This window comes from Nicrophorus vespilloides, unplaced genomic scaffold (assembly GCF_001412225.1).
Source record: "Nicrophorus vespilloides isolate i.1.1-1 unplaced genomic scaffold, Nicve_v1.0, whole genome shotgun sequence".
Classification (NCBI taxonomy): Eukaryota; Metazoa; Arthropoda; class Insecta; order Coleoptera; family Silphidae; genus Nicrophorus; species Nicrophorus vespilloides.
The window spans coordinates 1-24298 of record NW_017098248.1 but is presented as its reverse complement, the minus strand read 5'-3'; the positions used below and the strand labels follow the sequence as shown (position 1 = coordinate 24298).

General features: G+C 28.7%; 2 protein-coding genes across 3 annotated transcripts; both read left to right on the top strand.

Moving 5' to 3' along the window:
- The first annotated feature begins 1851 nt into the window (after positions 1 to 1851).
- On the top strand, positions 1852 to 2796 carry LOC108561998 (dnaJ protein homolog 1-like). Its single transcript, XM_017920164.1, has one exon. The coding sequence runs from the start codon at positions 1852 to 1854 to the stop codon at positions 2794 to 2796; it is 945 nt and encodes a 314-aa protein (XP_017775653.1).
- Positions 2797 to 3095: 299 nt separating this feature from the next.
- LOC108561995 lies at positions 3096 to 20605 on the top strand. Of its 2 annotated transcripts, none has more exons than XM_017920161.1 (6): positions 3096 to 3188; positions 15889 to 15990; positions 18265 to 18363; positions 18699 to 18776; positions 18839 to 18988; positions 20230 to 20605. In XM_017920161.1, the coding sequence occupies exons 2-6, from the start codon at positions 15892 to 15894 to the stop codon at positions 20293 to 20295; spliced, it is 492 nt and encodes a 163-aa protein (XP_017775650.1). In that variant the 5' UTR covers positions 3096 to 3188; positions 15889 to 15891; the 3' UTR covers positions 20296 to 20605. The 2 variants fall into 2 exon arrangements, with proteins under 2 accessions (XP_017775650.1, XP_017775649.1); XM_017920160.1 differs by lacking the exon at positions 3096 to 3188 and adding an exon at positions 6589 to 7055.
- The last annotated feature ends 3693 nt before the right edge of the window (positions 20606 to 24298 follow it).

Sequence of the window (24298 nt, the reverse complement as noted above, 5' to 3'; positions counted from 1 at the left end):
TCTTCATTCGACATTTTTTTTTGTTGCGAAACATGGTACATTGTATTACTGAGTACAGAACCATCAAGTGCAATCATTTTGCCTGGATCCGAGTTCTTGCATTGTATAACGTTGCAAGCGGCAAAGAACTCGCATTCGTTATCATAGCTGAGAATGTGCATGTTAGCGGCTGGTGGTAGAATTTTGTACGATCCATTGGCAACGTAGTTTCTGATTTCGTTGTGCATATCCAGAACATCCCGTTGTTCGTTCTCGTTTAACGTTTTGTAGGGATGAATTATAGAACCGCACCTTCCTGACAACTTGCAACCGGTAACACATGGACTATTTTGATCGCTATTCGTACAATAGTCTTTGATGGTCACTCTACACAAATTTAAAGAAATCTTGAAGAAAAACACGATGAACACTTTCCATACCATCATAAAAAAGTAACATTGAACATTCTCTTCGCTTTCTTTATTAACTAAAATGTGGAAATTCGGAGATTAAAATTTATTGGATAAATTAAATAAAAACTGTGATTGACAAAGTCAGTGTCAATCCCAGCATCAAAAATATTAGTATTTACTGAAGATGCAAGGATTATATGGAGTAGACTTTCGTTTACTCGTCAAAATGTTCAAGAAAAACTTAAATTTATCTGTGATTGTGTAAATTTATTCAGGCTTGTATTACTGCAATTCTTTATATATTAAAAAGTATATGCGCAACATGTAAGAAATTAAGCTTATACATTAAATACATCTATGTCAATTTTCTGCTTTTTTATAATAGTAGATTCACAATAATAACTACAATTATCAAAAGTCTGTAAATGCCTAGTAAATCAAAGCTGTGGATTTTAGAATTTGTGAAAGAACCTTTGTCTATGGGTGATACATAAGTATCTAGATCAGATATTCTTAATAAGCCACACAATCTGTTGTAATGCTTTGATACAGTGTGGCAATTGGGATAACCAATCTCGTACATAGGAGGTTCGATTAGACCAGGTATCCTGTACACGCAATACATGATGTAATCGAAAGTACTTTTTATACGTTTGGAAAGCATTTTTGCGCAACCTACGTAAAGCGATTTAGCCCAGAGGATGATCGTTGCTCTGTTCATCTTTGTTCCTGGATGTGTCACGTTAACGTCTTTTACTGTGAAGGTCTTTCTTTTTCTTCCATACTCTATGTCGACCGCATCGTCCATTGATTTCTTTATACCATTTACAATTAAGTTATTGTAGTCATCCTGCATCATTTGTTTTGCTACAGTAGTCTCATAAGATAAGTGATAAAGTTCGGTGCCATCCAAAGCAATCATCTTGATATTACTCGTAGAGTTACACTGTACCATGCTGCAAGCGGCAAAGAATTCGCATTCCTTATCATAACTTAGGATATGCATGTTGCTGGCAGGAGGAAAAATTGCTGTATGGTTGTTATAGAATCCATTCGCAATATAGTTTCTGATGTTGTTGTGAACAACTATAATTTGATCTTGTTCTTTTTGATTTAAAGTGGGGGAAGATTTAACAATTGTACCGCACTTTGAAGATACTGTACATCCAGTAGCACACGGACTATTAGTTTCTTGAATAGAACAATAATCTCTGAGTGTCACTCTGCATAAATATAAAGAACACTCGATGAGAACAATGAATAGGACTTTCCACATAATTTCAAACGTCAAAAATGACTGAAGTGAACTTTGATGTAATATAATGCTTACAATTTTTATGTTTCAACATCTCCATTGTTCCTTTAGATTCGTTTAACACTATATGTATATGATTACGCTGAAAGAAATTGACATTAAAATCCAGTGTGTCAAAATCAGTTGTTGTCAAAGTAAGTGTCAATGGGTAAAGATTATTACGCAATTTTGGGAGTCTCCCGAAATGCAAGCGATGAGGAGATTAAAAAGGCTTATAGGAAATTAGCATTGAAATATCATCCGGACAAAAATAAGTCACCAGGTGCCGATGAAAAGTTTAAAGAAGTAGCCGAAGCTTATGAAGTTCTATCGGATAAAAAGAAGAAGGACATGTATGATTCGTATGGTGAGAATGGACTGAAAGGTGGAATTCCTGGAGAAGCTGGCAATTTTTCGTACACTTTTCATGGAGATCCTAGAGCCACATTCGCGCAATTCTTCGGCAATTCCAGTCCCTTCGGGAATTTTTTTGAAACATCAGCGTTTGATACCTCCGACGATTTTGACTTTTTATCGTTGTCGTCGCCGTTTCGAAAAGGCAATAAAAGCGAACAGGATCCACCAATAGAGTATGACCTTTACGTATCGTTGGAGGAAATTGCGACTGGTTGTACTAAGAAAATGAGGATATCTAGAAAAGTTTTACAAGGTAACAGCACGGTCCAGGAAGATAAAGTGCTTACGATTAATGTGAAGCCAGGATGGAAGTCCGGGACGAAAATTACTTTCTCGCAAGAAGGCGACCAGAAGAGGAATAGGATTCCAGCTGATGTGGTTTTCATCATTAGGGATAAACCTCATGCACTGTACATTAGAGAAGGAAGTGACCTGAGGTACAACGTGAAGGTTTCTCTGAAAGAAGCTCTTTGCGGCTGCTCAATCGAAGTTCCCCTATTGGACGGTGGATTTAGGAATCTAAATCTTGGATTGGATGTTATCAAACCCAATATGATTAAAAGATTGATTGGAATGGGCTTACCGTTACCCAAAGAGCCATCTAGGAGAGGCGACATTAAAGTTATCTTTGAAGTTGTTTTTCCCTCCAACTTGAACAGCGAAACTAAACACCTACTCCACGACATCTTATAAGAATACATTTTTTTTTGATTAAATAAATTTAATAACATCAATTCTTTTTTCTATTCGTTATTTACCATTATGTTTTGGTTATACAACGATCGCAGACAATGGGACGCGTTTACCTGATCGTGCGCGTCTTCTGTTTGCTTCTAGTGTTATGCAAGAATATTGGGCCATACGGCCTTGACTTAGTAAATGTGATTTAACGAACCACAGGGCCGATAATGAACAAACGCCGCGCGTTCGTCGCACGAAGAACAGTCGCGTTTCTTAGTGCATTTAACGGTAGATCAAGACGCACGCCCACATATATATTTTTTTGAACGCAGAAGCATAGAAGTGCATGTGTTGTGATTTACATACAAAAGGATCTTCATTGGATATCGCTACATAAATTAACAGTAAGTTGCATTCTATGTTATTTAATTAAATACAAATTCTTCTCTTCTAAATATTTCTAAATAATCAATCTTTTACACACGTTGATTATAATTATTACTAATAATAAAAAATAGAATTTTATATACATTTCGACATACAAATTACGAATCTTGAGATTAAATATTATGAAGAGTCTTTAAATATAGAAATTTATTGATTAAGAACTTTAGTTTTTTGTTGTAGTAATAATTGCATAATATTGTTATTTTACAAAACCAATATTAAAACACGAATAATATTTCTTATTAAACCATGAATAATAATTTTATATAGAAGTAACAGAATAATAATAATATTTCATGTTGTTATTTATTTTCGGAAATAATTTAATTAGATTTTAAAGGCATTTTATGGAAATAAAAATTTATTCTTATTATTTACGAAAGTTTGATCTTTATTTCATTTATAAGTTTTCAAGTCAGGTGCATGTTTTAGATATAATAATTTGCAATTGTAATTTTGAATACACCGTGTATTGAGTTTTCTCTTTTATTTTGGTCATTTACGTGAGTGAAATGGGATTCTTCTAATTTTTTTCCGTAATTTAAAATAAAAGTTATTTTCTCTTCAATATATTATATATATAATTATTTATTAAATTATATTCGTAATAATTTAATATTATTAATTTATGTACAAAATTTTATTAGTTTTTAATTAATTAATTTTATGACAATTATGGAACAACTTAAGTACAAGAGCAGAAGTAGAAAAACATTGAACTGTAAATTAAGGAAATTCCAACTTTTACTTTTCATATTGAGACTATTATATTTCTTGTTACGGTTTGAATAAATGTAACCTAAATATGACCGCTCATAATTATTTTTAACATTGAAAGATGTTTATTTGAAATACATATCAAAAAAACCCACGACCTTCAGATGAAATTCTCTTGGATCCGCTAAAATTTAGATTCACTATTCAATGATAATTATGTAAAAATAAATAGTCTTACAGTTCGGGATATACCCAACGTTGATGCGACCTCGCAGACGTGTTAATCGTTGCAAGAAAGCTTGAAGCCATTTCTGGTATTCGGTTTCATTCACGAAAAAAAAGCAACTCATATCTGTAGCCTCCAAATACAAACATAACATACGCCTATTAAGTAATCTGCAAAACGTTCTGACTCAAAACTATTACGACATGTATGCTGTATGTTGTAATATGTAGTTTTGAAAAACTTTTTGGTGTTTCCAATGTTCCTTCTCGAATTTATGACATGAGAATGAGAGAAAACTGAAATTTACATACATATATGAAATTTTGTATACTTTAATATAAATTATTTGTAATACATTTTTTAAAAGTATATTAACTAATTAATAATATACTAATAAAAATTCAAGTACAGCAATATTTCGCATAGTCTGAGTATTGTGCTTCACTAATATTTTTTTAATAATTTACATTTAGTTTGATAACATTTTTAAATAAATATATGGAAGTCATATGTAAAAAAATATCGATATTTCTACTAAATATTTAACTGAATGTTTTTCTTCGTTTTGCCCGTTTAAGCTGTTATTTTGTAATTTGTATGAAGTAGTGTTTTACGTATTCTGTCTATTTATTATAAAGTTCTAGGAAATATAAATAAATAATAATCAATTAAAAATATAGCATTTACATTCATACTTTGACCTTCATTAATAAATTGCTTACTTTTCTTTTCATTGAAAATGCATATAAAATCATGTGAATTATATAAGTATAGTTAATATTTATGATTGCAAGAAATTATTTCACTTCTACTAGAATGTTAATCTGCAATCACCCATCTACATGATTAACTTTCATAATTTGTGAAACAATAACTATCCAAAACTTATTCTCTAAACAGACTATACGTTCATACACAACTCGTTTAATAAATAAGATGCGTTCCACGAAATTAATTTCTTAAATGAAATTTCATTTTCAAAGGAAAATATGGAATGTCAAAAAAAAATAGCTTTTTAGAACAAAATTTTATTAAACAAACAGTCCACTTACATACAAAGTGAAATCACTTTTTAATAAATAAGTCTAAAGTTGAGTGTTTGTGTCCTTTTCTCTTTTATTTAACTTATTTGCATTTAACACTGACAGCTTAACAATAACACTTTCCTAAGTCAGTATTTTCATTTAAAAAATATCATTTAAGCATCTTTTTCAATAAATATTTTTTCATTTGTGATTTTCTTTATCTTTATTGCTAACAAGATCTTCTGAATTCAATAAATTTATAACATTAATTATTTTTCCAAAGTTCTTCGGATAGACTAATTTAATGCAACTCATAAGTTTCTTAAATTGGATCTTACTTACGTAAGTTCAAAACCGTGTTGTCAGTTATATCACAAACTATTAATAGAAACTGGTAATTGCAGATTATTAAAGGAAGGATATAATTAAATGGTTTTAATGGATGTGTGCTTATGCGGATATGGAAAAAATATATAACCAGACCTTAATATGAAATCAATAATAAAATAAGTTATTAAGAAATTTTAGTTTAATTACTTGCAAAAACTCAAAAATAGATCTAAGTAGAATTATTATTAATAGATTTTTTTAATTCATACTCTTACATAAATGTTCTAATTTTTATATAATCTTATATATAAATTGGGGCGACTATTAGCCGGATGGTTAAGTCGACCTACCCACGAGCTAGTGGGCGCAGGTTCAAATCCTGGTAAAGCCAGGCCCTTTGTGAGCCCTCTCGGTGCTTGCAGCAATAGGGCCATCGTTCATCACAGATGGAGAGTGAAATTAATGAGGTTCAGCATATGGACCTTTAGCCAAGTTGATGGATAATGATAGTGTTAAGGAAATAGTGAAATCGCAGAGCATCAATATACTACTGAAGTTAACCTACAAGACAACAACTAATCTACAAATTAAAAAAATCATCATAATGGCTACTATCCAGCGGGAAAGATTGTCAACCGCGATCTTAAATTTACTCAATGTTCACACTGATGAACAGATTGTGAATAAAATTACACTACATAAAAAAAATATAAATTGAATTTATAAATTAAACAAATGATTGTTTAAATTATGAAATAATGAGCATATTAACTGAAATGTACTTTTAATTACAATTATATATTAAAATGAACATTAGAAGACTTATTTGAGCAACGCATGATTATTCAACAAAAGGATTTGTAATTAAATACGAGACTAATGACTGAATGAATAGCGAGTTTAGGTTGTAGCTTAAAACGATTTGGGGTTGTTTCACAAATATGAAAATTACGACGATGTTGTAATTTTTAGTTACGCAAAGCGTTCTTGTTATTTGACTTCGGTATGTGTAAGCCAGGAATGGACTCTCGGATGATGTCCGCAGGATTGTCATGCCTTTAATACGTTCGAAACGAGACTTGGTTCGGTTACAGAATGCCTATTACTTAACCCGTGTACAAGTGAGAGTGGCCGGCCGGTTCTGCGGCATTACGGCACATAACTTACCACTCGACTCAGACGGAATGGATTAAACGAGTGTAGAGGATGCACTTGGACATTCGCCTCTTCGTCAGCGTATTTTCCAATTGCATAAGATTTTCCTCCGGCGCGAAAGACAGTTAAACCGAACATATACTTTCATCAGCAATGTGCGAAATATCACACACGTAATACATACAGAAAAATATAAAAATATAGCAGTGAATTGTGCTTCAGTTTGTACTTCGATCTCAAGGATATTTCAATGTGATCGTAAACCGATCGCAAGTTGATTATTCCAAGGGCTTTGGTGATTGTGCGCGTTTCATAATCATTTTAATAAGTGCATTTCTTGTGTTAATGAGTGAGCTAAATCGACGAGACGTGTAAGTTTTGCTATATTATATTATAAAGGAGAGAAAAGCAAGAAACAAAACGTGACTTGTAGACATTAACAATGTGCATGTAAATTAAATACGCTTTGGAAAATGCTATTTGAATATTTGAAAGGGAATTAAGAAAAGTATAGAAATTCTTTGTGTTTATTGTTTTCAGTTGTTTCTTGCTTTTAAATTATAGATCGCAAGTGAAACTGTTGTACTGAGAGTTTAGTTATTGATTGGTTCTAGTATGCCGTGACTGTATGTTTGTTTTGTAACGAAAGTGAAATTTACCGTGTAATATGTCAACAATTGCATGAGAATTTTCTTTGGAAATCTAAAAATTATTATAATTTCTTTAAACTTTTCATATATTTAAAATCTGCAGTACTGTATGTTTTATATATAAGTAATAAATGTAATGTTAGAAAAGATCAGTCGATATTGATTTACTTCAAATATTTGTAACAAATTGAAAATTCAGTATTTTGAGTCACTTAATAAATATTTTTTAATATTTTAATGGAATTATACATTTTACTCTTTATAAATAAATTAATTAATTACATAACTATAACATGTTTATAAAAACATGTGACCACAACTTATAATAAATTCAATGAATTTATTGCGATTTATTTATATGCTACAAGATTTAGTTGCAATTATAAATACATTCTAAAACAGGTTAATAAACTTAGGAAAAGTAATTTAGTATAGGGAATATTAATTTACTGTTCGAAAGGAGAAATTTAAAGATATGATTATTTAAAATCAAAATATGTAGTGTACATTTTATACATCGAAATTTATAAAAAAAAAACAGATTAATAGAATAGTAGACCTATGATCAGTAGGTTTTTGCAACAATTCTATTTAGTTTTATTTTTTTATGTTATTTTGTTAAATTTGGTTATTGCAATAAATATTATTAATATTTATTTATTATTTTTAATTGAGGATTCCTGTTGCTAGATTATTGTAATTGTAGTTCAGTCACTCATTAAAGAATATTAGTGTTTTTCACCATTAAACCAATTTATTATAAATTTTAGATTAATTCATGATATTTATGAAACTTTGCATACAATATTCCCAATTTAAAATAAGAAATAAATATTAATAATATTTATTGCTATAACCAAATGTATCATAAATTTGTAATATTTAAATTATATATTAATTAAGTCTGATCTTGTACACAAATTAGTTCAAGGTAAAATTTTGCAAGATTTTTTTTATCTATTAATTATTAAAAATTTGCATTTTTTTTATAAAACTTTGTTACATATGTGCAAGCTCGGTGGCAATCGCAAGCCCGATAACCAAAATCCCGACGTTCGAAATCCCGACTATATCGAATTAATACTATTATATATTTCTACAATAAATTTTTTATGGTAGTCGGGATTTTGATTGTCGGGATTATGGTAGTCGGGATTTTGACATAGCCGGGATTATGGTTTTGAGATAGTCGGGACTTTAATACAGTCGGGATTTCGAACGACGGGATTTCGATGCAGTCGGGATTTCGAACGTCGGGATTTCAATAGATGGTCTTTGGGTTGTTGGGCTTGCGATATAGACCCGTGCAAGCTATTTATCATAAAAGTTTCAATAAATATAAAATAGTTCACATATGTAAATTGTAGTGAAAAGTTTCGTGTTTTCGTAGTCAGCAAAATAACTAACCCAAAAAAATGTAGTCAGCTGTCGAACGGCATGAGAAAATATTTTGAAAGAAGGAAAACCGCACTTTTAACATACGTGGAATGCATAAATATTATAAATCAGATTATTTACATACAGATTAATGAATATTAATGTATTGTTCTACTTTTTATACAAGTTTTCTGAAGCATCAAACAGTTGTTAAATCGAATGCGATGTTCTGAATATTTATGTATAAATTATTAAATAGTATATTTATTTAATACATGTATGAAAATAGAGTATGTTTTTACATTTACCAATTTATAACTTAGTAAAAATTAATTATTTAAAAGCATTTCATGCAATATGTAGAAGAAAGTGTGCAAAAATTATATTTTAGTTAGTAGTAAATATACAATCATAGCATTATTATCGAAATTACTTTGTTAAGCGAAACTTAGTTTTCAGAGGTAAACTTTCTTTCGTTAAAATGAAGAAAATTTATTCAAACACGGAAAAGTTTTATTATATAAAACGTCAACTTACATACAAGGTGAAATTTTAATTTTGAAATATGAGTGTTTTGTGACACTTGTCGTTTACCAATAACATTTCTTTCTATAAGGATAATTTTCACATTTTTAATGTCATTTAAAAACCTTTTCAAATGGAGAGAAAATTTTATCTTCATATTCTTTGTTTTCGTTGTTTACATGTTTTTTTTATTCTTCTACCATCTTCTCCATACATTAAAATTCTAGCATCCTCTTTATCAACATTGTCGAAACCTATTAATTGATCAGTCGGATTGTTAGTTGGTCTTAAATTGGAATCTTTTTTATGTTAAGTAAATTTTTAAATTTTTTACGTTATCAGAGGAAACGTTAACCGAGGTATGACTGAACTTGGATATAGTTGTTATTTTAACTTTATATAAGATCTATATTTCCTTTAATATCATTCACCTACTGGAACAATTAGTCAACCCTTTAATAACGCGATTTATTGAAACCGCATTATGGACGTGTTCATTGTACATTATTTTAAAAAGAACAGCAACATTTAAAAATTAGTAATATTTTTTTTTCTGTATCAAAATTATTATAAATAAAACTGAACATTACATAATTATTATTACCTGCACTATTGAAAGGTCTAATAAAATAAAAATATAAATATATTTTTTACATGTATTATGGATTCTTTACAAGCTTTAATTACTCAAATAAAAAAAAAGTCTCACGAGTAATCAGCAACAAAGAAACGAGGAGAAAATCTATGTGAAAAAATCTGTAACTCGAACGAGAGCAATTTAAATTAATTTGCAGTTAATTAGGAGCAGGAAAATTAATATATGAAAACAAAAAAGAAATTTTCATGTTGGAGTAAGTAAAACGCACCGTAATTGATTTTTATTTTCGCGCGCTAATTAGTGGCCGCATCAAACGTAAAATCATTAGGACTAATTGGATCACGTTTTTATGCAAACTATTATTAATTAATTTACTTCATTAAATGACTCTAGAAAACACAAACGTATGGTTTTACTTTTCACGTTGTTGTAATTACTGTTTATGTATGAGTTGTATTTCATATAGAAATTTTTGATTATATAGACTCTATATTATAGAGTGTCCCAGGAAGAGAGGAAAATCTAAATTTGAAATAAAACACTAATAGTTCACTTGTTGTTGTACCAACAATGCCGAGGAGGTAATTTATCAGATGTATTGTTCCATGCAAAATTCCACATGTCTGCTATAGCAGTGCTCCGCAACCGATGTGTCATGAGCCGATACATTATTCTAACTAAATAATTTTTCAACGGTCCAATAAAATCTGATAATGCAATTTACACATCGAAAAGCATTGATGGTCAAGAATTTACCAGAAGATCTTTTCAACACGATAAATGAATTCATTAAAATCATAAACATAATTTGCCTAAATTCGGAATACTCTGTGCAGAAATGGGAGTCGAATATTAATCCTTATTGTTTTATACTGAAGTACGTTGGCTATCCCGAGTGAACCAAACTGGAATGCGAATTCCATTTTATGCTCGTAATGGGAATTACTCGTTATATAAGATGCTTAAGTAAGGTTCCACTGTATTTGTTTGTAAATGTACTGAGATCCAATTTCTAACAGTTTTTCCCCAATTATTTCATTTAACATATGGTGACAGCTGTCGTTTCGTAACCAAATCAAACTTGGGTGACCTACAGGTTCAGAATCACTGCTTTAAAAGGTTATTCGGTGTTATTTGTAGTTTGACAACTCAACAGTATCCTTATATAATATTTTATATACTAAATATAAATTATTATCGGATATTCTTAATTTTATACTTCCTGCGCTGGTAAATTATAAAGTTTATTGTTTGAAATGGACTACTTGATTTTGTTAAATAAATGTGTCACCAATTGATATGATTTTTTTGTGGAAAAAAAAAATACAATCTGTATATAATGCATTTGCTAAACTAAATCGGATTTTTCTTTAAGTACATTTTATTCAATGATAATGAATTAGATTCATCATTTAGTACAGTGATGGTGAACCTTTCCTAAAACAATACAAAGAATTGATTGAAATATTCATTTTAATTTTATATTTACCTATATAAGTCGCCCTTACCCACGGTTTTGCCGATCTCGGTGCTTGCAGCAATAGCGCCATCGTTCATCAAAGATGAAGGTCAAATATGGACCTTCAGCCAAGTCGATGGACAATGACAGTGTTAAGGATAGCAGCAGAATCACAATCAAAGGAAATAGTGCAATCGCAGAGCATCAATATACTACTGAAGTTAACAAGACAACATCCAACCATCAAATTAAAAAATCAAATCATCATAATGGTAACTATCCATCGGGAAAGATTACCTACCTAATGTCTACCGCGATCTTAAATTTTTTCAATGTTCACATTGCTGAACAGATTGTGAATTAAATTATTACGAAATAAAACAAAAATTTATCAATATTTCAGTTTTTATTTGAAGTTTATCATTTCATCTTATTTTGATTGGATTCGATACGTGTGAATCCTATCTTATATGACGCACAATACAAAAATAAAAGAGATCAGTGCATATTGTTGATATTCTCAAATTCCTTACAATTATTTTCGTGTAAGTTATTAGTAGCGTAATAAAAATATTAATATTAAGTATAATTAATTACATACATAAAAATATTATGCTACTTGTTTGCATTAATTAATATATTAACTTTTTGAACTCTATTTATTTTCAAAGTTGTTATTAGACAACGTGTATTTATTTAAAGATAAATTAATTAAAATATTGTTCAATGGTTAAATAAAAACAACCGACTGAGAAACATGGCTAAACACCAAATTTGTAATGTCATACAAAGGGTTAAAAAGAGTAAATAATATTCTTAATAAATTTATATTAAAAATAAATGTTTCCATTTGACATCCGTTTAGTACGCCCATATTTGTCTTGCATAAAGCATATGTTGATTTTATTGAACTTTCATTTCTGGGATTTTCATACGTACGGCAATGTGCAATTCGTTTCCGATATATTCAAGCGCGGTTTCGCGAAAGTTCAACGTGAGCAACGAACAAGCAAAACAAGAAAGGGACACGCGCTGGACGATTACGTGTGTCCGAACTGTGTGTACGCAGTCGATTACGTCGTTATGTAACCTGTTGGCAGTTGGGCAATAGAGCGATGGAATGCGAACACCTCGATATTAATGTATATTATCTACGGATCATAGAAATCGAATTTGATACACAGCCTCAAACTCACAAAACGAAATAAAAAACATGTTAAGAAAAGAAATAGAGGAAACCGCCTTCGGCTGCAGTTCTTTCAAGCACGTGTGCTTTTTTTTTGTTTATAAAATAAAAGTAAAAGGATTTAATAAGAGTAGTAAAATAACATTAATTTAAAGAATATTCTTAAATTTTATTTTGGTATTCACATTTATATTAATAATAATTAAAAATGTAATAATTATGTTAATATATTATTTTTATCGCATTAATAAAATGTTAATTAATATTTTTTGACATTTTAAATTTCATAAATATAGAGGTACAAATAAAATATTCCATTGCTTTGTGTTAAAATTTTCGGTGTATATTTGTAATTCTTTTAAATCCTTCAGAATGTTCTTAATTAGTTCAAGGACGTTAGAGAACTTTCTCTCCAGGAACTTCATCCTTGTCAAAAGTAATCTCAATTAATGTGAGATCTTCCTTTTGAAAGTCAAATGGATTCATAATAACATTGGAATGCACATTCCAATCAAGTTATGAAGAAGATGTGATTTTTTAAATATCTTCAACATTATATAACAATTGGGTAAAATATATAAAGCAATATCTTACATAGTGCGGGTTCTGCCAATTTCGGATTATTTGAGGAAAAAACAAATAAAAATAAAATACACAAGACTTTACAGGAAAAAAACTATCATTGTACAAAATACTATGTATAAAATACTTTTGTGTACTATTTTCTTAGAATTAATTTTTATTTTTTTCAATTAAAATTTAGTTTGTTTTCAAACCGTACTGAAGTTAATCCACATTGAATGAAGCCGTACTATGCGAGGTATTGTATTACGTGACATCTCGGCGACTAACACTTTAAAATAAAATTTTAACATATTCGCCTATGATAATAACAATAATTTATTAACCAAATAATAGAACATAACATATATTTGATATATATAAAAAAAACAAATTTTCTATAAAAAAATTGAAAATAAATCAAAAATGAAGAATCTTTACATATTTTGTGTTTTTATGGAAATTTTATAAATATTTTCATTTTATTTTTTTTCTATACATCAAATTTATGTTTTGTGTTATTATATGGCTAAACAATTATTGTTATTGTGTCAGTCGCCGAGTTGACCGTCGCCCAGTTGTCGCGTACCCTGTTGTATTACATATTATAAATTATCATGTTTCTATCTACTATTTTATTGTAAGATTATATAATTATGAATCGACGTAAAGTTATATTGTGATAGAAATGTTGTACGTCATAAATTATAATTTTCAATATATTCCTCAGTCAGATTCAACATTATATGATGAAATTGAACTTCTTGTGTGACATTTTGTATATTGGAATTTTTATTGTGAAAGATTTATTTTATAAGTAAATGATTGCATTGTGATTTTTTTTTCTATTTTTTATTTGATATGAATTTCTAATACTTGTCCATATGTTTTAAGTATGATATATATTTAAATTAAGAAAAATTAATTCGAAGAAATTTAATCAAATATTTTTAGACTTAGATTATTCAATTATAAGTGTTTTATTTAATTTGTTAAGAAATAATTCATTACTGAATTAAGGAAAAATATGTAGAAAATAATAAAATTAAGTGGAAACTTTATTGTAATTATGTTTTTTTTTTGTAAATATGTTGTTTATAAATTATAATTTATAATTCAAGAGAAGTTTATCATATTATATATAATATGTAGGCGTTAAGATCGGATGTTTAAATTACGAATCTGCTTTCCCGGAATGAAATCGTAACGAACGCGAAGTTCCTGGGGACTTCAATAATATGAAATGCACTCGCAATAATATTCATTAAATAAATCGACTTATTGTTTTCATTTCTAGAAAGTTTCCGTCGTCTCTTTTTTTTATAGAAGTGCATATCCAAGTATAGAAGCAAACGCATTTCCAAGTAGTTTCAACGTTCGCTCAATCAATCAATAAAAGATGTTATGCAACGAGGAAAAAAAGAAAATAAAGAAATAATTTGATTGAACGAGGAAGCCTCGTTAGGGGATTGTTAGAGCCGGCTTTAAAATCCATTAAATGCTAACGTAATATTTGCGAAATTTTATAGGTTTATGCAACCTCGCGATTATTTCAAACACAATTACGTAAGCGAGATTTCAGCGAGAGTTCAATGTATTCCCAGATGCTTGTGTCTCGGACACAATTCTGTCTAGTCAATAGGCTAGAACGAATCGATTTTAACATTGGATTAGATTCGTGTGAAACATGTTACAATTAACTTGAGTGCATGTGACATTGTAAATACGTAAATATATTTGTTGCAATGTGTAATTATTGTAGCGAGGAATTTGTTACTTTACTACTTGTTGCATTGTGTTCGAGAAAAGCCATGTAATGTGCAAGGTATTAACATCTTGCAATTATCGCGGTAATAGTTGTAATTGCGCCATTTCAGTGCAACCATCGGAACGATGCTTTCATAAATTGTTTTCTCATTTTGATTAATGAATTGCTTAAATTCAAATTATATTAATTACGATGTTCTGATCGAAATCGTTACCGTATTGTATGTGAAATGGTTATTACTTAATCGGTGATTAACTGGAAATACTGGTTTCTCGCAAGAATCGAAGAGAAATCCTAAAAGAATGACGCGATTATCCTCTTCCCGAGATCTCCTGTATGTTATATAAAACAACGACGTATATAGGAAGCAAGTGAGCAAACAATCTTGCGAGGTTGTTTGTATTGCATCGTCTCTTGTACCGAATTTATCGAAGGATTTTCGAAACTGCATGCGCCTCCTCGTCCAGTCCGTGCTTTCACCCATTCATTATGGAAACATGAATTCATGCAATTTCGTTAAGTGTGTCGCAATTATGCAACTACAATTGTCAAGTAATTGAACAAAGTCATTTTCGATACTCGCATTAAAACGTCTTTGAAATTGCATTCGATCAGTTGATGTAAATTTAACGACTGAACATACATTTTCCATCGAAATCGTGTCCATGACAAGTGTACTTAACATTGACCGAGATTATTATATTCGTTTACTTTTTTGTAATAAGTTATATAAAAAATATGTTACGTAATATTGCCGTATTTGATCGGTGTACCTTGGACCGTACGAGATTGCATGGAATGCATGAAATGGATGGACGAACTGAAACGGAGTTGCGAAATTTTCGTATTATTCAATTGGAAACCATCAGGAAATATTTCTATTAGTGGTTTATGTTATTGTTTGTTTTGTTAAGGAGCTGCTTCAACGATCGCATGGTTAACCATGTCAAAATTTGCATTAATTATGTAAATCAGCGTTCGGAGTTATTCAAGTTATGACATCTAGTTTAAAAATAATATTCTATATTTGTAAGTTCCTACAGATGATGATAATATTACTAATGTTATTTTCTTTTTCAGGATATGCATCGGCGGATTCTCAAAAGGACAATACTGTTCCTTCTCATCACAACTTTTGTTGCCTTTACGCTGCAAATTAATGATGACAATGTTAAAGATGAGGTATTGTATAGGGTTTATACAAAAACCGGTTTTAGAATTTCAGCTGGTCTACAAAACCCGTTTTAAAGCGGTTTTCGAATTTTCCCAAAAATATTTATTTCTTTTTATTTAACTTTATCAAAATTAAAAAAATATAAGAAAATAATAACTCACAAAACAAAACTTACATAAAACTATAACAAAACAAAATTTACTACATAGAAAACCATACAGATTAACAAATAAAGTAGTAATTTATCGATAACGACTATAAAATATTATTTTATTTCTTATTTTTGCTCAGAAAATGTGATTTTAAAAAAGATGTTATGTCTATAGACCTATTGCTCAAATAGGGTGGAAAAATGTCACTTAACCCTTTGAAGGGTCAGAAATTCCTAAATTTCCAAACCCAAGAAATTTCTAGACAACTGAATCAACATCGTACCTCATACCTTGACATATGAATTCCTTTTTCCTGAAATAGTTAACTACGTTTTGGCCACCCCTGATATACAGAATAGAAAAAAAAACAATAGTTGGTAATATGTTATAACAAATACGTAATGCAATTTAAACATTTTGCTTTTTCGATGTAATAAAGTAAATGAGTACTTGATTTTCTTTTTTTTCAAAAATATTTTGAATATGTTGCAACCAATTAATTAAGTGATTAAGGTAAATTTTATAGAAAATCTGATAAATTAATAATTTTCACAAAATGATTTTTTTGTGATCAATGTTATTTTGTCAACAAAATTATAAAATACATTAGAACTTACTAGTCGATCAACAATTGAAAAAGAAAACAATTGTTAGATACTCAAATTGACCTATTTTCTTGTTTCATTTGAATTTAAAAAAGAAATATTTCGTAAATACTGAATATTGTTTCTATGAATGCAATTATTTGCATGTTGAATAGTTGCGACATTCACGGAATCGATTCGTCCTTCTGTAAAAGAGAACAAGCAAATTAAATATTGCTTACTATTCATTACTATCCATCCGTGAAGATTAGATTAATGGAATAATTATATAATTACAATTTGCTACGAGCATCGTATTGCACAATTAACTAATTGTAAATAATTGTTAAACTTTGTAATTACTGATAAAAAAATTTCTCAATAATTTAAATATCAATTATGATTAAAGTATGAGAAGAAACACAAGTTATGTAAGTAATACACTGCAAGCTTTATGCAAATATTATTAAATATTAAGAGTATTTTCTGTACGTTATGTTATGTTATCTTATATATAAATGAAAAAAGAAAAGTATTTTAATAATATTAATTAATTAAGATGTAAGGTAGACAAAATTTAAATTTTTAAATAATTGATATATACTGTAGTTTTTTTTATATAATAATACATTTGCTATAAAAAAAAGTCTCATATTTGTTAATTTATTAATTTAAAACGTATTCGAACCAATATAAAATTACTTTAGTTTTGTATCAAAATCAAATCCAACACAAAGAACTTTGGTTTGAATATATATGCAACATGATTCACAATATTGGACAATTGGTGCTTCTTTATAATTGTATACATATGCAACCACATAATCAAGAAAATTTGTAGAATGCATACAATTCTTTTACATTATATCCAATATCCAAGCCTTGAAGAAAATAAAAATGTAGAATTTGATAGTTTTGAGTCTGCAGTAAGTTAGGAAACAATAGTAGGAATGTACAAATTTTATGTTTTTTTATTTAAAATTATACCGTTAATTAAATCTGAATAATTTATATATTGTATTTAACATAATTAACTTCAATCATTTTTAATATGAATTCTTTATTTTTTTCATCTAATCATTTTTTTTTATTAAGGAAACCACAATTTGCAAAATGCATTTTTTTTTAAATAATTTTGAATTTTATATTCACTCTTATTTCATTAAGTTAACTGTTTTCTGTATATTTAAACAATTAAATAAATTTGAACGTTGTTTATGTAACTGCAGTTGACAACTGTAATATTCATTTGGAAATTCTCCATTAATGGCAACTATTATTTTACTGTTAGAAACATTGCTTTTAATTAATATGTTATGGATGGAATAAAACATTCGTATCAATGGTTTTTATATAATTATGTAAGTTGTAACAACCTTTAAACTTCTGTAAATAAACCATATTTAGAAGCATTTTTTTAACAAATCTTAAAGGAGATTATTTACAAAGGTTGCACTTTTTCAGTTTTAATCTGTTGTCAAAAACAATGAAAGATGTGTTTTCTTCTAAAAGTTAATTAAATAATATTAATGTATTCTATTTTCAGAAAATTTCTAGAATTTCGAATGATCAATATCAAAGGATCAAACGAGCTACGGTGCGAAAACCAGGATTCTTTAGAACATTGTTTTCTGTCATTTACGAGGTAAGATATAAATTTATTTTTTCTCTAACAGTATTTGTGTAGTTTATAAGTTTAGAAGATTTTCATTAGAAAAGTAGTAAAGTGATGATTATTTCAACATTTGTCAAGTAATAAAATTAGATGACACTTGATTAATTGCCTCACGTTTTAATTAAATGACTGTCATCTATCTGCAATATAAACTACTTTATTATACTAATTATTTTTATATTAGTATATTGATTTTTTTTGGAATATTTAGCACATGATAGTTAGTAAAAAAATAATATTAAATTGGTAGTTTTAATTAATTTTTAATTAATGTATTTGTTCCTTTATAAATTAATTCTTTTTAGCAATGGAATGATACCAGAAATACAGTTGGTACAGTAAACAAGTTGGTCAACGATAATTTCCTACCAGAAAATGCTCCGGTGCGTATCGAAAAGTCCGAATTTGTGAAGTGTTAAATAATTGCTGGTTTCATTTCTTGCAGCCAGTCGAAACTACGACCAGTGCCGATCCGAATGCTACGACGAAGGCCCCGCAGTTCAGGATCTCTCGCAACGAGTTCAACAGGATATTGAGGAGAAACTTAAAGGGCATTATACGATTATACAACATTGAACTCAAAGACGCTCTCAAGGTATATATATGCACTCATGCTGTTAAACTTCCTGTTCCATTTCAGTTTTGAAAAAGTGTGGCGCTTATTGACGTAATTCTAACCAGTTTTACATACTTTGGCCTTCCATACCAGATGATCTGCGTGATATTAAAATAATTTATATAAAAAAAAATATTTCGTGAAACGGAAAGGAAATTATTCAATTTTTTTATTTTAGCGATTTTTCTAAAATTTAAATTTTTATCATAGAGTAAATATTTTCAGTATTTGTTTCTTTAGATCAGGGTTTCCCAAACTTTTCCTGCGACGCAACAGTTTGTAAATCCTGAAATTTTTACGCAACACCTTGTTTATTAAAAAACATGAGAAAAAAAGTAATTAGTTCATTCTAAGTTTTCACGGAACACATAGTTTGGGAATCTCTGCCTTAGAGAAATCGATGGACAATTTATATTTTAAAATATTATTTCGCAGTTCTGTAACTTATAGTGAATCATGTGCATTTAATTAGCATAAATAAAATCATATATTTGAGGACAAAAAGACCTACAGCCTATAGTACTTAAAGTTATTAATAAATAGTATTAATGTATCACTTTTTACTTTGTTAATAATACATTTTCTCGAGTGATTACTATAATATTTTAGCATACAGTTAGATAATAATTTAGATGAAAATCGTACAGAGATTTTCTCATTGTTGTTAGATATATTTTTTAAATTGTCGTGTAAATTGTAATTTATGGTTATTAGGTACTAAATATTTATACATAGGAATGAAAAGCGTGCATAAACAACTGACATTAAATCATTAACAATTATCTTGAATGACAGACAATAGAACGTGTATTATGAATGCAATGCAAAATTGCGTGCGTATTCAAAGAGCATAATTAATATGGAATTATGAATAGTAACGGTGAAAAGAGTAATTCAATAGAAATTTGCAAAATGTAATTAGAAGGTATGCAATCGTATGTAAATGGAACGCGCCTTGGACTCACACTCAGAAGAATTTGGAAAGATGCATTTCATCCGATAATTTGTGGCAAGGCTGTATCGCGCTCTTAGGAGTTATACCGACGTGCAAATACCTTATGGCCATGTCGATTAATACAGATTGCAATGGATATACCATAAGTGACAGGATAGCTACGTGACTGCAGTCAGGAGGATCAAACTCAATGAACGCCAATCAACATTAATTTATTTTCCATTTTCCCTATATTATTTTTTTCTTAATGGTCTTTTGTTTGCAGCAATCAGACAAGAATTACGCTGAATTCAAGAAGAACGCCTCCATCGAAGTGTCCAAATTCCTTTGAGATCGACGCCAAAATATCTAGCCAGATCTTATCACTGTGATAACATTTAACTTAGGTTCTCTCTTCTGTTCGTTATTCGTTTATTTTTCGTAAATGCGGTGTACTGAGGATGGCCGCAACGGCCCTCCTGTCGTCTATACTTTGTTGTTGATTGTCCTGAAATTTGCTCTCTAATTTATTCAATTTTAATGCCATTTTTTTAACTTGTTATTTTTACTAATATAGAAAGAACCGTGTCATCTACATGTATAGTATTTAAATTATTGTAATTATTTTAGGCACGTTTTTTTCCGCAATAAAAGTGTTTATCCCACGAACGTATTTTATACATTCATTCATGAAAACAACATGTATGCATATGTATTATAAACTTATTTAAATAATAGCTCAAATGATAGAATACAAAATATAAATGACTACAATAAATTTCGCGAAATAAAAAATAAAAATATATTGAATAAATAGCAAAGTTAAGGTAAGTATTTTTTTTATTAATTGATCTTAATTAATTGTTTGAAAAAATCTGTTAGAAATTTCTAATATTATTGTATGTTTTATTTTTGTAACCTAGGTAATTAGCAGTTTTACAAAGCTGTATTATTAAATTTTACACGTGCATTTTTATTCATTATTTTTATTTACTTAATTATTTTGTTTATTGTACGGCTTGAAGTCTAAACGTTATAGTTTATTATGTATAATCCTCAAATCTGAAATTATACAAACCTGTTATTGTATTTCTTGCTAAAAAAATATCTGAGTTATGTTTTTATCACACATCTATTTTTATTTGTTAGTAAATTTGTCAGTTGAAATTATTGACGTTTAGTTAGAAAATTCATTTCTCATAAACCTTTTTCCCAATTCCTTAAAATATTGTAGCTCTAATTAATATTTTATAATAAGAAATTGATTACCAGAAGTTTTGATGTCAGTTTCTGTGTGTATTATATTTATTTTACTTAGCACTTTAAATAAAACTTGAGAATTCTCTTATTTGTAGGTTGCATTGTTGTGTATATGATAATTGTTCAGAGAATAGAAACTCTGAGTAAATATTAATATATAGTAATTATATTAAGAAAACGTGTAATCTTTATCATTATACGAGTTCGGTTTTACAAAGCTTAGTTTCTTATTAGATTTATATTTTGCAATACTATTGATGTCTATTGATATAATTTATCCAATGCATCATATGATGTTACAACAGTAGTTTCTTATAGACTATTAATAGTTTTAATATCGTTTTTTAGGCAACCATTGATTTATATATTCGTGTTTTAGAATCCATTCTAGATTTTTTTTAAAATAATTTTATTTGTTAATTGATGAAGTCGTGAAAAGTGTAGTCAAACTTATACACATGAACCGTTTAATAAACAACTGAGTAAAATAAAAAAATGGTACATTTGGTAATGTCATGCAATTTTAAGCTTAAATCGTTTAATATAGTCATTTATAGAGATTTATGAATTATAGATATTATAAAGATTTAGATTATAAAAACGGATAAATTTTAATATATATATATATTTAGTAACAATATTAATTTATAAACTTATTTCATGATATTCTGGTATACAATTTTTCTTTTCGTTATAACATAACAAAATAACCTATACACTTCTGTATGTACAAGTTTTACTTGAATATATATAGTGTTATACTCACTTGATGTTTCCAATTGCAAAACAAATCATTTTTGTATACAATACAAAGATTACATTAAAATACCAACGACTATTTAGATATGTTTATAATTTAAATAGTGATATACATGATAGTGATATAAATGAGATATCATACTAAATTAATCACAAATTATGTGATATCTCGTATACCACTTTCACAATAAACTGTCCACTTGTATAAATATGTTGCATTATACTAAATAATATTGTTTGCTATTTTATATCACATTAAAAAACTTTTAGCACACATTTAGTTCCCAGTAAAAGAAATAGAAAAATCCAACTAGAACAAGGTATTTTAGCCAACGACTTTTGTTGCGTAAACAAATTTATCAAATTTATTTTTTTATAACTAATATAAAATGCATTTCTTTAGTTAATGAGTAAAATTGGTCCTTTCGAATAACAGAAGTTAATCTACTAAACATGGTTACAGTAAGGAAATTCTGCGACTGTGGCTAAATAAGATTGCGCCCCGTAAAATATTTTATTTGCAATGCCATACTGTTTGAAACTGGACTAATCGAGGACTTTAAAACCGAACAAAAAGAGGTAATTTAGTTAATAAACAATTTAGTTATGGTCAATAGCCATTTGTAGCAGTTGAATTTCATTTTTATTATTATAATATTGAAGCCGAACAATTCAATATTTTACTATACAATTTGATCATGTATCTCATGTTTTAATCAATTATCATTAGTTGCAATAAAATGTAAAAGTATAAAGGTTTTTCATGTTGATATGTTTTTTTTTTATTGTGTTTAAAATATTATTATTTACAGTATTATATATTAGAGTTTAGACATGTCGTTTAAATAATTATAATTCGAGTTGATTAGCATTAATATATCAAAGTTGTTACTTTTAATCCTGATTTTCAAAATACCCAAATAAGGAACTAAAGAAGGTTATTCAATAATTGAAGTAACAGCTAAAGTGCAAAATATAGCGCGAAGGTTATACTTCTACTTTAAGTGAGTTATAAAGGATAATTTCTCGAAAATAATGTATGCAAAGATCGATACATATGTAGTCTACGTCGTATTAAATCCAGAGGCATCCGTATAAAATTTGAAATAATTTATTGAATTATGTATTGGTAAGCAGAAATGATTGGATTTATTACATAATATAAGATCACTGTCAAGAACGTACGTATTTTATAATGTTATTGTTCATTTATGAAGCAAACTGCAGCAATTACCATCAATCAATTTAAATATCTATTTCGATTTCAAGGTGAAAAAAAAAGAAAATATAAAAAGAATAATAGTAAATATGTGTTTTTAGAGCCAAAATAAATTACAAGATTTATTTGCTTCTTTTTAAAAGTATTCTGTTACATAGTTAAAAAATAGTAGAAAAACTTTGTTTTATTTCTTAGTTATTAAATTTAATGTAGAATACATGTAATAATACATTTTAAAGTTGATCTAGTTTCAGTATTTGAGTCAATTTATAGTCAAGTAGATTTATGGCACAAACATGTTGTTGTGTCCAACCATTATTATTGTAATTGTTATTATTAATATAGTGTAATAACGAACTAGAGATATCCACGGCGTCTCATAGTCGCATTATTATATACACATATACGTCAGCATAAAGTAATCTCTATCATGATCTCAGTTCGATACACTTTACTATAAACAAAGGGGGCCACGTAAACATTCCCATCGATACTCCTATACCTTTATACAGATTTCAAGTCCTTATTATAAACACATAATGATCATTACACGTACAATCGTAATCGATCATTTTTTCATATAAACAAATGCAAAGTATAATAAACAAAACCACCGAGGCCGAATCCCGTGGGAACGCTTAATCATTCATTTATACAAACCCTACGCCCGATCACAACTCCCACTCTGAAAACTTTGTAAGTAGAAGAAGTATTAGAAGTCATAAGATGAACATAGTCTTGTCGTGTCCCAGGGATGGAATTCTGGACACAGTGGAATATTGTCTGGTGTTGTCGTTGTGGAGTCTCAGTAGTTGGGAATTAAATAATTCAATTGGTTTAAAACAAGTTTATTATAATTGGTACTCTTGGGGTCCCTTTCCAAGACAATGTAGTTTAATCGACAGGTTGACTAAGACTATCAATCTGAAGGTTTTACTGAGACTATGCTCATCATTTAAACGTTTTACTGAGACTATGTCAGTCTTTGAGGGTTTTACTGAGACTATGCTCATCACATAAACGTTTTACTAAGACTAATTCTAAAATACTTATATTACTTACAAAGTTAATTCTTATTGATACGGGGTGGGGGTTGTGATCGGGAGTAGGGTTTGTT